Source organism: Typopeltis vanoorti, chromosome 2, assembly GCF_054136105.1.
Source record: "Typopeltis vanoorti isolate ZY-2024b chromosome 2, IOZ_Tvanoo_1.0, whole genome shotgun sequence".
Lineage (NCBI taxonomy): Eukaryota > Metazoa > Arthropoda > Arachnida > Uropygi > Thelyphonidae > Typopeltis > Typopeltis vanoorti.
In genome coordinates this window covers 71,324,796-71,337,956 of record NC_143550.1, presented here as the reverse complement: position 1 = coordinate 71,337,956, position 13,161 = coordinate 71,324,796, and the positions used below count along the sequence as shown (strand labels likewise).

Below are 13,161 nucleotides of genomic sequence, written 5' to 3'. Positions count from 1 at the left end.
TGAAGATATTAGGAAAGAACTTGACATTGTCAACATCCAGGAATGCATTAGCAGAGCTAATCTCAGGTGGTATGGTCACTTAAATAGAATGGGAGAGGAAAGATTAGCAAAACAAGTGTTCTCTGCCAGGTTGGCAGGAAGACGACCCAGAGGAAGACCAAGATATAGGTGGATCGATACGGTACAAAGTGCCTTAGACGATAGAAATATAAGATCTGATAGTGTTGGAGTCTTGACAAGTAACAGAGTGATTTGGAGGAAAATTGTAGATAGGAAGTTAGTAATGATGTAATTTTTTCATGTAGTACTGTCATATCCTGTACACCCCTTGAGGGTACATGGCAGGAATTTGATGATGATAAATCCATTTTGACTCCAATAAACATTCCTTTGATTGCAATGAACAATTTAAATTTAGCACAACTACCCCATGTCAGCAACACCCTGTAATTATTAAAAGTCATGGTTCCATTGAATGACATGACCAACACCACATTCATGCTCAGGTTGAAATTCGCCTTTAATTTGATACCTCAGATTATATTTTTAGACATTTTTACATAGAATTCAAACTTTATGGATATTTGTTATTTAAAAATAATCAAATTATAATACTTCTGGGTATATAACATTTTTTGTTTTATAAATTGTTATTTTTGTTTTTTGAATTGGTTTTGTGATATAATAACATAGCACCTATGCTTCGCAAAGGTGTTTGCGAAAGTAAATGAAAACTAATAAAGAAAAAGTATATATAGTTTGAATAAAGCGAAGCATGTTGTTTCAGAAATATTATGAAGTGAAATTCGAAATATATCATTTGATGAAGAAATAAAAAAGAAAAGATTGAAGTGTAAAAAAGAACGCAAAAATATGGTGGTTCTCCCCTCAGGTGCTAGGATCACCAGACTGCTGGATGAGCTCACTTTGGAGCAGGCCATGTAGAACTGCCCAAATGTGAAGCAGTCCTCCCTCAAATCAATCCCTGCCACCTTCAGAGACTGCCCCGTGACTTATTGATAGTCATAGCAAAGGGGATATGCTAATGGTATGCATGGCATGAACAACACTGACTTCTTTTCCTAACCAATTTTTCCAAAATTTTCACGACCACTATCAACCATAATTGGTCGATAGTGGTGGTGACGATTATATAATTAAGAATAGGTGAATTCTTTTAAATTATGCAGTTGGTGCAACAGCTCTAATACCTCAGCCTCACACACACCTGCATTTCTTCATCTAGTGAAGAGGTAACAGTCAGCTGAATGTTGTGTTCACCAGGTTGATAGCTTTAATGAAATGAGCACTCATTAACTGCATATGTAATCCATACACCATCTGGATTTAGAAGAGTTATTGTTTCATATTCATTCTTTCTTTTGCTTGAAGCATATTGATAGAATTCTTGTGGGTTGTCTTTAGCATGCAGAGCCAGTTTCTTTTCATAATCAGACTTTGCTTTCCATACAACAGTTGTGATTATTCTAGGCTACTGCTTATAATGTTCATAACGGACGTCATCCTTATGCAAATGGTATTCCTTCCACATCGTCCTTTTCTTACGAATCTTTTGCTTAATAAGATTACACATCCATTTGATTCCTACTCTATTTATTCTTCGAACTCTCAGGACACATTCTGATATCACATCATTTAAGTATTGTTTAAATGCTTCCCATGCACTGTCGATATTCTTTCCATCCAGCAACTGATCCCATTCCACTGAACTCAGTATACTCCTCAGTTGGTCATAATTTCCTGCTTTGTAGTTCAGCTTGTAACCTTTTCTAAATGGAACATTCGTAAACTTAGTCACTTCCCAAATGAGTACCGCATGATCACTGTCACCAATTGGAGGCAGAATAGTTTTCTTTAACTGAAACGCCCTCTGACACTATAATCAAATTTTAGACTCTTTGACCTCAAGTTCCTTCTGTCACTTGCTGCTTGAGAAAGTTGTCCCGCAGCAGCTGAATAAATGCATTTTCATTCTTCTCATGAGATTCTACTGCTACCCAATCAATATTTGGATAATTAAAGTCTCCCATTATGATTACTCTTTTTGCACTCACCTTTTCTATATGGTGATGCATTTCTTCATCACCAGCAACTAATCCACCAGATCTGTAACAACACCCCACTATGTAATTTGTCTTGTTAGATTCCACCTCACACCAGATTGCTTCAAACTCACTGCCACATGAAATATTGTTAGTAGTATTATTGCTATATTCATAGGTCTCAACTCTAACTGGATTTAAATCGTCCAATATCATTAGCAGCATGCCCCCTCCTCTCCTATCTACTCTATCCTTCCTAAAAATACTCTACCCATGACACTCGATACCAGTTAGTAGGTCTGATTCTGATAGCTTGGTCTCACTAATTCCTACAATCTGAGGTCGCAACATATTGCTTAAGGCAACAAATTCTACCCCTTTGTGGGGGATTTCAACTATGTGAACATAGATTGGAGGGAGGAGAGGACACATGGGAGGAAGGAAATGGAATTTATACATTAAGGGATAATTACCTGAGACAGCATGTGATGGAATATACTAAGGGTTCGAGAGTGCTCAATCTAGTAATTGAATCTGAGAATTTGTCTATAATGAATATGACCACATTGCCACCAATTGGTGAGAGTGATCATATGGTCTTGACTTGGGAGGTGACTATATATGTGGAATTACAGGGCTTGTAAGATGACAAACTTAGGAGATTGCTTGGATCAGTATCATGACATGTAAAACTGCAAGGGCTGGATGTTGATAGCACATGGGAATTGGTTAAGGAGTGTTTGAGGAAGGTAATGGCAGATTTGCATACCTAGAGTCAGGAGAGTAAATGGATGAATATCATCATTAAGCTTGAGCTTAATGACTTTATAGTATAATGTTCCATGAGTCTACTGACTCCATGGAACATTATACTATAATAATAGTATTATTATTATTTTATGTAAGAAAAACATTTTTTATTATAATTTGTATGTGTACTGTTATTGCTCTTTATGCAAGTCTCATGAAAGTGAAAATAATATGACTTTGTTAAAAATATATATATTGTTTTTTAGGTGGTAGCAAGTGATGCTGATAGTGAACCTAATGCTCACCTTGTTTTTTCTATCACTGGAGGAGATCGTCACAAGCAATTTAATATAGATCCTGAAACTGGTTATATATCTCTTTTTGCAGAACTAGATAGAGAAAAGGTATTAGTAATGTTGTTATAAATGTTATGATTTATTGTTTGGCTTAATTATTATTAAATGCATTAATAATAATGTTGTTTTTTAATATTAAATCAATACATTGGAGTTCACAAAATCTATAACACTGTATAAGTAGACAAGAAGTGCTTTATAGAAAAAGAGGGGAATCTGTTAACATAGTTGAAATAGGCCTGGTTGGCCGAGTGGTTAGTGTATCTGCTCTCTAGCCATAGGCTGTGGGTTCAAATCCTGCCATGGGCATGGATGTTTGTGGTTGTCTGTGAAAATACTAGTGGTGGTTGGCAGTAGATGGCGTTGGTGCAGATGTGGTTCTTTGTAGTTGGTGTATTGAGTGGTGGAGACAGAGAATTGTAGAGTAAGTGCCCTCCTTCGATAAGTCTTTGGACTCCCTGGAGGTGTCATTTAATAATAATAATAATAATAGTGCTGAAAACTTATGTAGAGCAGAGGTGAAGGGCTTCTAGACATTATTACCATATAGGTGTCCAAGCATAGCCTCAAAAGTCCAACTTGTTTATGATACTAAGACTTCCTCTAGGCATTACCTGGTAGAGTAAGCAGCAAAGTAAGATTATTCACCAGCTGATCAGAAAGCTTCTATTTGCATCATTATCATGAGGTTTGGTCCTGTGTAATACTTAGCTGCAAACTGCTTCCTGCACTTCGTGTGAAAAGAAACCAAAGACCCTGCTCTGGACTGTAACTCCCTAGCTTATTAATATTAATTATGTATCTATGAGGGCACACATATACATGCAGAATATAACTGAGACATATGTGTGCCCTCATGGATACAGTCATTCAATGTTTTAGTGACTGTATCACCTACATTTGTATTTTCATAGTGACCAATATGGCTATAGCCCTTGGTTACACGCAGTGTACAGTTCCTTCTAATCTATTTCCATTTTCTTTTCTTTATTCCTAAGTCTTTTCTTTAACTATCAATTTCTATATTACCACTTGAAAAATAATTGTAGGATATTTTTTATAACATATGTAGTGTTTCTTTTTTACTATCTATTATTATCACTTGTATTGCTCTAAATACTTGCTGTATCTATTGTATTGTGTTTTCATTTATACTACATCTTCAGCGCTAATAAATTTCATTTTCAATGTTCAATTTTATTTTGAAAAGGTATTGGACAGGAATCCACATGATAAGTTGATATTTAAGTTACAATGTATGAGTTTACTTATCAAGTTAGTGAAGCAGATTGAAAATTTCCTGTCTGATAGATATCAGAGAATTGTGTATATACTGGGTAAGCAGTATCAAAGAAAAAGGAAGGTCACAAGAGAAGTTTCAGAGGGTATTAGTACCTTTACTGTTTAACCTTTTTGTCAATGATGTTGCCACAGGATTGCAAGGATATATTCAGTTGCTTTCAGATGATGTGAAGCTTGGAAATGTTATTAGTAATAGTGCCAATGTTTTGGTCCTTTATGAAAATGTATATAAGCTGGAGAGGTGGGCAAGTGAATAAGGATAACAATGTAGTGCAACTAAATGTAAAGTCTTGATATTTGGAATACACTTATTTGAAAATGGATACTCTTTGGTTGGAAGTAAACTACAAGAATGGGGAGGAAACAAGTGATCATGTGATCACATGGTAGTCAATCAAAATTTGAAGTTTAGGGGAGGACATATTGCAAAGATGATGAAGGTAGCCCAGAGGATTGCTACTCACTCTGTTGACCAACAGAGATAAATGAGTAGTTATACCATTGTATAAAACCTTGATCAGACCACATCTGGATTACTGTGCTCAGTCTGATCACTGCTATTTCAAGAGGATGAAGTAGAATCTTAGAAAGGATACAAAGGCAGATAGCAAAAATTATATCAGTCCTGTACAATGTTGGTTATGAAGATAGACTGAGGACATGTTAGCTGCAGACTTTGGTAGACAGAAGATGAAGGGGTTATATGATTGAGACATTTAAACTGTTGAGAGGTATCTATAGGATTTGACACTGGAAAGATATGTTTGTATGCTAGAATAAGTGGAAGTCACAAAAGGAAATTGTGAGTAAAAGGATGAGAAGTGCTTTTTTTTTTTCCCCTCCAGAGGGTGGTAAGACCATTGAATACATTGCCTGAGCGGGTGGTGAAAAGTGAAGACCCTAAATGAATTTAAAGAATGGTATGATAGATTCTGAGTCTTGTGACTTTATGGAAATTCTGAATGGTAGTAATAATAATATGGTTCTGATATTATTATTATTATTATTATTATTATTATTATTATTCAGGCCTCCATGGAATCAAAAGACTCATCGTGGGAGGTCCTTCCTAAGAACATAAAGTCTGTCAAGACTCATCGAGGGGAGGTTCCCCCCTAAGAAACACAAAGTCTGTCATACCACTCCTTAAATTCACTGACCGTTCTCACCCTCACCACTCTATCAGGTAATGCATTCCATGGCTCAACCACCCTCCATGCAAAGAAACCACTCCTCACCCTCTTGCTCACAGTTTCCTTTCGTAACTTCCAGGGATGGCCTCTTGTCATCACTCCTTCCCGCTGTTCAACCAAGTGAAAGAACTCCCCAGTGTTTACCCTGTAACCACCTCTCAACAGTTTAAAAGTCCCAATCATATCACCTCTCCTTCTTCTATCCGCCAAACTCTGCAGTCCACATTCCCTCAGCCGATTCTCATAACTATCCTTGTACAGTCCTGAGACCATCTTTGTCATCCGTCTTTGTATCTTTTCCACAGTTAATTTATCCCCTTCAAATCCTGGGGACCAAATCTGAGAACAATAATCCAAGTGTGGTCTGATACTGATACCATATTGATACCATATATTGATATTGATACCATATATTTATTTTCCTGATCTTCCTATGCATATCTTTTTTGGCTTCAATCTTTAACCAACTATCTCCTTTCTAGACAGTTGGTGTGAAACACATTTACATATAATATTAGTTTGTACTTTGGGTGATTTTGCTCTTGTTCTGTATAAATTTCAGTTGGCTCCCCACCACATCATCCTTATTCTACTATTTATTTCCCTATTTCTAATGTCTGAATTTTCAAGATGATAACCAACCTATGGAATTGAACATATAAGCACAGATTAAAGGAATGTGGTCTTCAGAGTTTGAGAAATAGTGGGGGAGGAAGAGATATGATAGAAATATACAAGTTACTAAGGAGATTTTACATTTTAAATACAAATAGGATTTGCAGCTTATGGAAGGTGGGGGAGATCTCTCTGGGTCATCACTAGATAGTAAACCAAGGGTGCAGTTAAGACGAATGAGGTTCAGGTTCTCATAATATATGCGTGTGTGGAATGAACTGCTGTTAGATATTGAGAATACCTCTGAATATGTTCAAGTAGAGGGATGCGATAGGTATTTAGATCTGTAAAGGGAGCTCTCCCTCATGACTCCTTGCATAATAGCAATAATTAACTTCTTTGAGAATTGTGCCTCTGTATGGGACCAACCTCTTTTGTAGGATAAGTATTCAGAATGTGGTTCATGCTTTCTTTTCTGCATCTTTTTATTGCTGATTTTTATGCCATCTTTGTTAGTACTTACTTAATGTGGTTAAAGAGTCTTGAAAACTTGTAAAATAATTGAGCATAGTATTGCAGGTTTTAACAACAGGCTCATTATCATTGTTCTTAACTTTTCACTATATAGACTTTTATTTAACAATCAAGATCATGTAAAATCCTGCCCTATTATGTAGTTCAATTCAAATTATCTTTGTGAACATATTTTCTCAGGCACTTTGTCATTTTTCTTTTCACTATCAACAGAACTTAGTAATTCTTCCTATGTTCTAAAGATTTTTTGACTATTTGTTTTAAAGTAAAAAGCTAATCTTTTTAACTCCTGTTCAATCTGAACATTGCTGGTTCATAATATCTTTTCTCAAGTGTATTTTAATGGGAAAGTTCTCTATACTTCTCACTAATTGGTTTATTTATAATTTTAAAAATGAGTAAGTCAACTATATTCCAGTCAGAGATTCAGCTAGGATTCCATACTTCCAATTATGCAAGCAGTCATATCCATATCTGCTTTGTCCTACAAAATCGCAAATTAGCAAGAAGAATGCACATGATTAACTGATATTAATATCCTGGTCTCATAGCCTTTAGTTGTTTCATCCATAATTGAAAACAACCAAAACCATATCAGCCTGCCTGTTTGGCTGATTAGTTAATATCCACTATCCAAGTAATAAGCTATGGATGTGAATCCTACTTTAGTTATGGATGTTTTGTAAATGTCTTGAAATGTGAGAAGAATTTCATCACCTGTGTATGACCACTAGCATATGGCATCTTATACTCAATAGCGCACAACCTGAGTGCTAAGAAAAAAAAAAATCGATGTATACATTGGAGATATCCTATTACATCAAACCTCACAGCTTTTAAACATGCTTGGTGCCAAAGCAGATTATGTTAAACATCAGAGTCAAAAAAAAAATTCTTAGATATGATTAATATCATTTATTAATCATACAAGCAGTGTGAAAATTGTATGGGATAAAATCCAAAAAATGAAGGATGAGTATAGAAGACACTCTTCTATACTTATCCATAAAAATGAAGGATAGGTATAGAAGCGTGTGATCTATACTCATCCTTCATTTTTTGGATTTTATCCCACACAATGAATGTGTAGTTGTTGAGCCCAAAGCAATAACAGACACATTAGGCCAAAGCTTTGCTAGAATTTCATCAGCAGCTTCCCATTCTTCTGAATTTTTAATATTGAAAGAACAGTGATTCAACTTTTCTACAAATGGACTACCATTCATTAAGGAGGAACTAAATAGAACACAACTCGTTCATGACTGTGCAGTTGGACCTGAATGCATCTGTTATGAGATGATAAACATCTTCCACCGTTTTCTCTGGATCTCATACTTTTAATATACAACAGAATACTTACTGAAGAGGTGCATCCAGATTCATGGCATAAGTCAATTTTTCATTATCATCCCAAAAACCAAGAAAATATCCAACTCAAATGAACAATTACCAATCTATTACTCTGACCAAATATCTTTGTAAAATATTGGAGAAAATGGTTATTGCCAGAGTTCTCTGCTCTGGTATTTAGATAGAAACACTTTATCTTCTCTCCAACACACAATGGTTTCATGGACACCATTTGACATTAGACCATTTGGTCGATTTAGAAACTTTTATAAGCGATGCATTCCTGAAATTATAACAGCTCATTTCAGTTTTCTTTGACCTTTTTATAATAAGCAAGGTGGTGTGAAAATGGGTTTGACCTGTGAAAAAAATGGCATATTAAAAAGTCCTCTGTAATCTAGATCACAAAAGGCCACTATGGGCTGGTGATGCACAATATATAGCATCTTTGGATAAATTCAAGGCAATTTATCCAAAGATGTTGCTTTTCAAGGTGTTGCTTATTGGGGATTTGAAGAGGTTATTGTTATGTTTGTTCTTGGAGCCTGGATTCCAGTTTCTCTCCTCCCCATTTTTTCAACATCCAGTCCACGGGCATGCATGCCAAACATATTGTAAAGATCCAGTACCTCCTTCATCTTTGAGGGTCTGGCTGCCAGATAGTATGTGGGACTGAACCAGACAGTTATGCATTTAGGAGACTTTCTGATCAGCTGGTACAATCTCTTTGACATCTTTGCTATCAGTTCATGCCTGGAGGAACGTTGTGTAATGGTATGTGAGGGGCACTGTTGATGCTACATTATGCATGAGAACTGGGTGCTCACTGCATGTTCCACTGCTCGTTTCCTCATCACCTTTTGTAATATTGGCATAGGAGTAAACCTGAATAAATACAGTGTCACTGCAGTTAAATTAAATAACCAATTTCTCTCAAAAAATCTTACAAAAGAAAATATTTTTCCACATTCACTTCACCAACATTCATGGTGTAAACACCAACCCAAATGACTTGTATCATCACCCACAGAGTGCCTTTTTTTTTTCTTTTTTCTTTTTTTTTTTTGGATGGTATGTAATGGTATACATCATAATAGCACCTTTATTAATAGTGACATGTGATATTACAAATGCAACACATTTAGAAAATTGTAATATTGGTAATTGTTACATGTTTATCTACTATGCAATAATAAGTTATTTACATTTTCACCACATCTATTATAAATTATTTGCTATATAAAACTTTTATATTTGCCATATAAAATTTTCACTAAAATTCTCATATACATTTTACTTATTTTTTATATTATATACAGTAGTTTTATGCTTAATCAGCTGTTTGTTATACACTTAATTTTTAATTCTCATTCCAGAAACATTACTCCATACCATGAGATTAATATATCAACAAATCTTTATTCATACCTTCCACTTGTTCTCTCTCTTTCTCTCTCTCTCTCTCTCTCTCCTCCAAGCATTCTACTCATGCTATTCATTTCTGTCACAGCTGTTTTGCTGCCATTAAAACTAGAGATATCAGATAGTAAACAAATCAGTATGCATGGGTGCAGAAGGAAGGATGTAGGGTTTGTAGATCTATGGTCTGAGTTTGATGGAAAGAAGGATTTATATAATGTTGTCAGACTGCACATAAATGGTTTTGGTGTTAGGTGTCTAGAGAGAGAGAGAGAGTTGTTCACTGAGCATTGCTGAAGCACAAATTCAGGAAAGCTTAAGCAATTAGGGTGGATATAGGTGATTGTGTGAGAAGGCAACCATGACGCAAGTAAATGTGAGAATGACCAACAAGTGCAGAATCTAGTCTCTGAAGCAAAAATATTGAAATAGGGTAGTCAATTCAAAAAGTAAAGGTGGTTGACTCCTTTCTACAGTTTCTATAGCCTAATGCCAACCAAAAAAAGAGGGAGAACAAGAGGAGAAAATTTTTGACATTGGTTAGTGCAACCAAAAGTTATAGGCATCAGTGAGACTTGGCTAATAGCAAGATGATGTAGTTACAGGGATAGAATGTGATCGATTTAATATTTTCAGGGAAAGTAGAGAAGATAGGATGGAGGGAGGATACTGCTGATATTAGAAAATGAATTGAGCCAAAAAGAATAGGAGATAGGTGGGAGGGTAGTTGTCCATTTCAGGCGGTCTGGTGTGGGGGATTAAGACAAAATACAAAATATGCAGTTGGTTGCTGCTATGAGCGAGGGAGTTTGGGGGATGATCTGGGAGACATGCATCAGCAAATTAATGTAGGTCAAGTGATTATTATGGGGGATTTCAACTATGGTGATATAGATTGGAAGGAAGAGAGAGATCACATTGCAGGAAAGAAATGAAATTTATACACCCACTGAGAGATAATTATTTGAGGCAGCATGTGATGGAAGGAACTTGAAGTACAAGAGTATTGGACCTGGTCATAGGATCAGAAGAATTACCCATAACCAAGGTGACCACATTACCTCCGATGGGGGAAAGTGACCATGTGGTCTTGACTTGGGAAATTATAAACATGAGAAATATTCTGTCAAGAATGGATATATGTGGAATTACAGGGGATGTGGTTATAACAAGCTTAGGAGGAAGCTTGAAGCTGTGCCATGGCATAAAACCCTGCAAGGGAAAAGGATGTTAGTAGTTCATGGGGCATCTAGAGGAAGCAACATAAATTCTATACCTAAGGTATGGAGGCTTAATCAGGTAGGAGTTAGATGGATGGATTTCTGTAGCTCATGCATAATGTCATTAAGCATGAGCTACAGAAAAGAAAATATTGTGGAGGGTATATAAGAAAAAGGGTGACCAGCAAACTCACGAATAGTACAAGGGTCAGGCAAGAAAGGTGACCATCATGACAAGAAGGCAAAATCAAATTATGAGAAGAATAGAACTGAGCAGGCCAAAGGAAATCCCAAAGAGTTTTTTTTATTATGTAGCAAGTAAGAGGAAGAATGACTATGGAAGATTAACTTTATGTTTAGGAGACAGAAGCACACAAAATAGTTGAGTTACTGAGTGACCACTTTGCAAGGGTATATCATCCTAGTGAGGTTGCTGCTTTAACATATGTGACAGATACTGATGTGGGAACAGAGGTAGATTGATTGGAAGTCCTTAGGTTTTTGCAGAATCTCAGTGTAAATACAGCTGTGGGATTAGATGGATATCACCCACATTTTGCAGAAATGTGAAAGGAAACTGGCACTGCCTTTGACTCAGCTCTTTAATATAAGTCTCAACTCTGATAGAATTTCACAGTAGTGGAAAGAATACAAAATTTGAGATTGTCGCTAGAGTCAAGTGACTGTAGCAGTAGATTTGAGCTGTGCTAAAAAATAGTGTTTTTAATTAGTATATAGTGGGGCTTTTTGTTGCAAATTGTGCTGCATTTTTTTTCGGTTTGGATACAAGTGTCCTTCAGTAATGTTGCTGTTGAATTTTTTTTTGTTTGTTTATATTGTGTTTTGCTACTTGTTTGTTGTACTGCTTCAGCTTCTAAAGATGGCTTCCATAAAGAAATGTACATCAACAGCACAGAAGACTTCTGTACAAAAGTCTGGCTCTGCTTGGGATTTTTCGTAGTGGATGCATTGCGAAAACTGCTATATGTATGCACTAAAAATATGAAAGATTTGTGTACTTTTGGATAAACAAGAAAAGCATTAATGTATGAAAAGTGTCTGAATATATTAGAGCAATTAGAAACGGGAACAAATGTCGGGACCACAGTAGAAGAGCTTCGGCAGGAGTTAATGAAAATGAAAAGTGAAAGGAAACATCTGGAAGACAATATTAAGCATCTAAAGGAGAGATTGGCTGAAGGAGAGGGATATTATAAAGAAAGAGTCAAAGGATAGTCATATATCATTGTATGAGGACTCAATCATTAGAGGTGTGATTAATGAAAATGAAAAGTGAAAGGAAACATCTGGAAGACAATATTAAGCATCTAAAGGAGAGATTGGCTGAAGGAGAGGGATATTATAAAGAAAGAGTCAAAGGATAGTCATATATCATTGTATGAGGACTCAATCATTAGAGGTGTGATTACTAATAAAGTGCACAAAACATGCTTACCTGGTGGAACAATGAAGCAAATAACTGTGACAAATGTGTTGCAGAAAAGGAAATACCAGGCATCAAATTTATTGGTAGTCATGGGCACAAATGGGGAGAAAAAAAATGTTGATAGAAACTTGAAGTTGTTCCATCAGGTAAAGAAGAGTAGTGTTGTTGGGAAAGTCATAGGCATATTGCCCAGATATGATAACAGTGAATCGAGAAGGAGAGGAGAGATAATATAGTAAGATGGCTGAGTTGTGTGAGGCAAGGGGATTCAATTTGTAAATCTTTGGAGTGAATTTGAAGGGAAGTTGGAATGGTATAAAGCTGATGGATTACATTTGAATGGGTTTGGTGTTGGACATTTAGAAAGGCTATTGTTTTCTGAGAAGGCACAGTGTCAAGAAGTTAATGTAGCAAAGGATCAGAGTTTACCTGTGAAACAGGATAACATAAATCAACAGATTGTACAGCAGGTGGAAGATAGATATAAGGTCAAAGATGTGATTGCAGTAGCACAAGATGATGGAATGCATAAAGGTGAGGATGAGACAGGTAGGAATGGAAATCGCAGTCAGGATCAGGGAAACAGGAGTGGTCAAACTGAAGAGAGAAGAGATGTATAGTATTGCAGTTAGAATAGAGAATGTTGGTGCTGGTAGAATGGCCTCAAACACACAGGGATTGTTATGTTTTACACAAATGTAAGGAGTATTCGAAACGAGAGCTGAGTTTGTTGCATTGATGATACATTATGCCCAAAAATAATTGGCATAAGTGAAACTTGATTATCTGAGAAGGATGTGATGGCAAGAATAGAATTAGAAGGATATATAATTTTATGGAAGGATGGAGATGTGAAAAGGGAAGGGGGGAAATACTGTTAATGACTGCAGAGGAATTGTGTCTTCAAAGTGT

General features: G+C 36.0%; 1 protein-coding gene across 1 annotated transcript in view; it reads left to right on the top strand.

The window, feature by feature from the left end:
* The window catches only part of kug (FAT atypical cadherin kugelei), a 599,114-nt gene that overhangs the window by 391,281 nt on the left and 194,672 nt on the right, over window positions 1-13,161 (top strand). Inside the window, exon 23 of the mRNA XM_090401756.1 lies at window positions 3,080-3,217. Within this exon, the coding sequence (XP_090257882.1) occupies window positions 3,080-3,217 (138 nt within the window). The remainder of the gene's footprint in view (window positions 1-3,079; window positions 3,218-13,161) is intronic.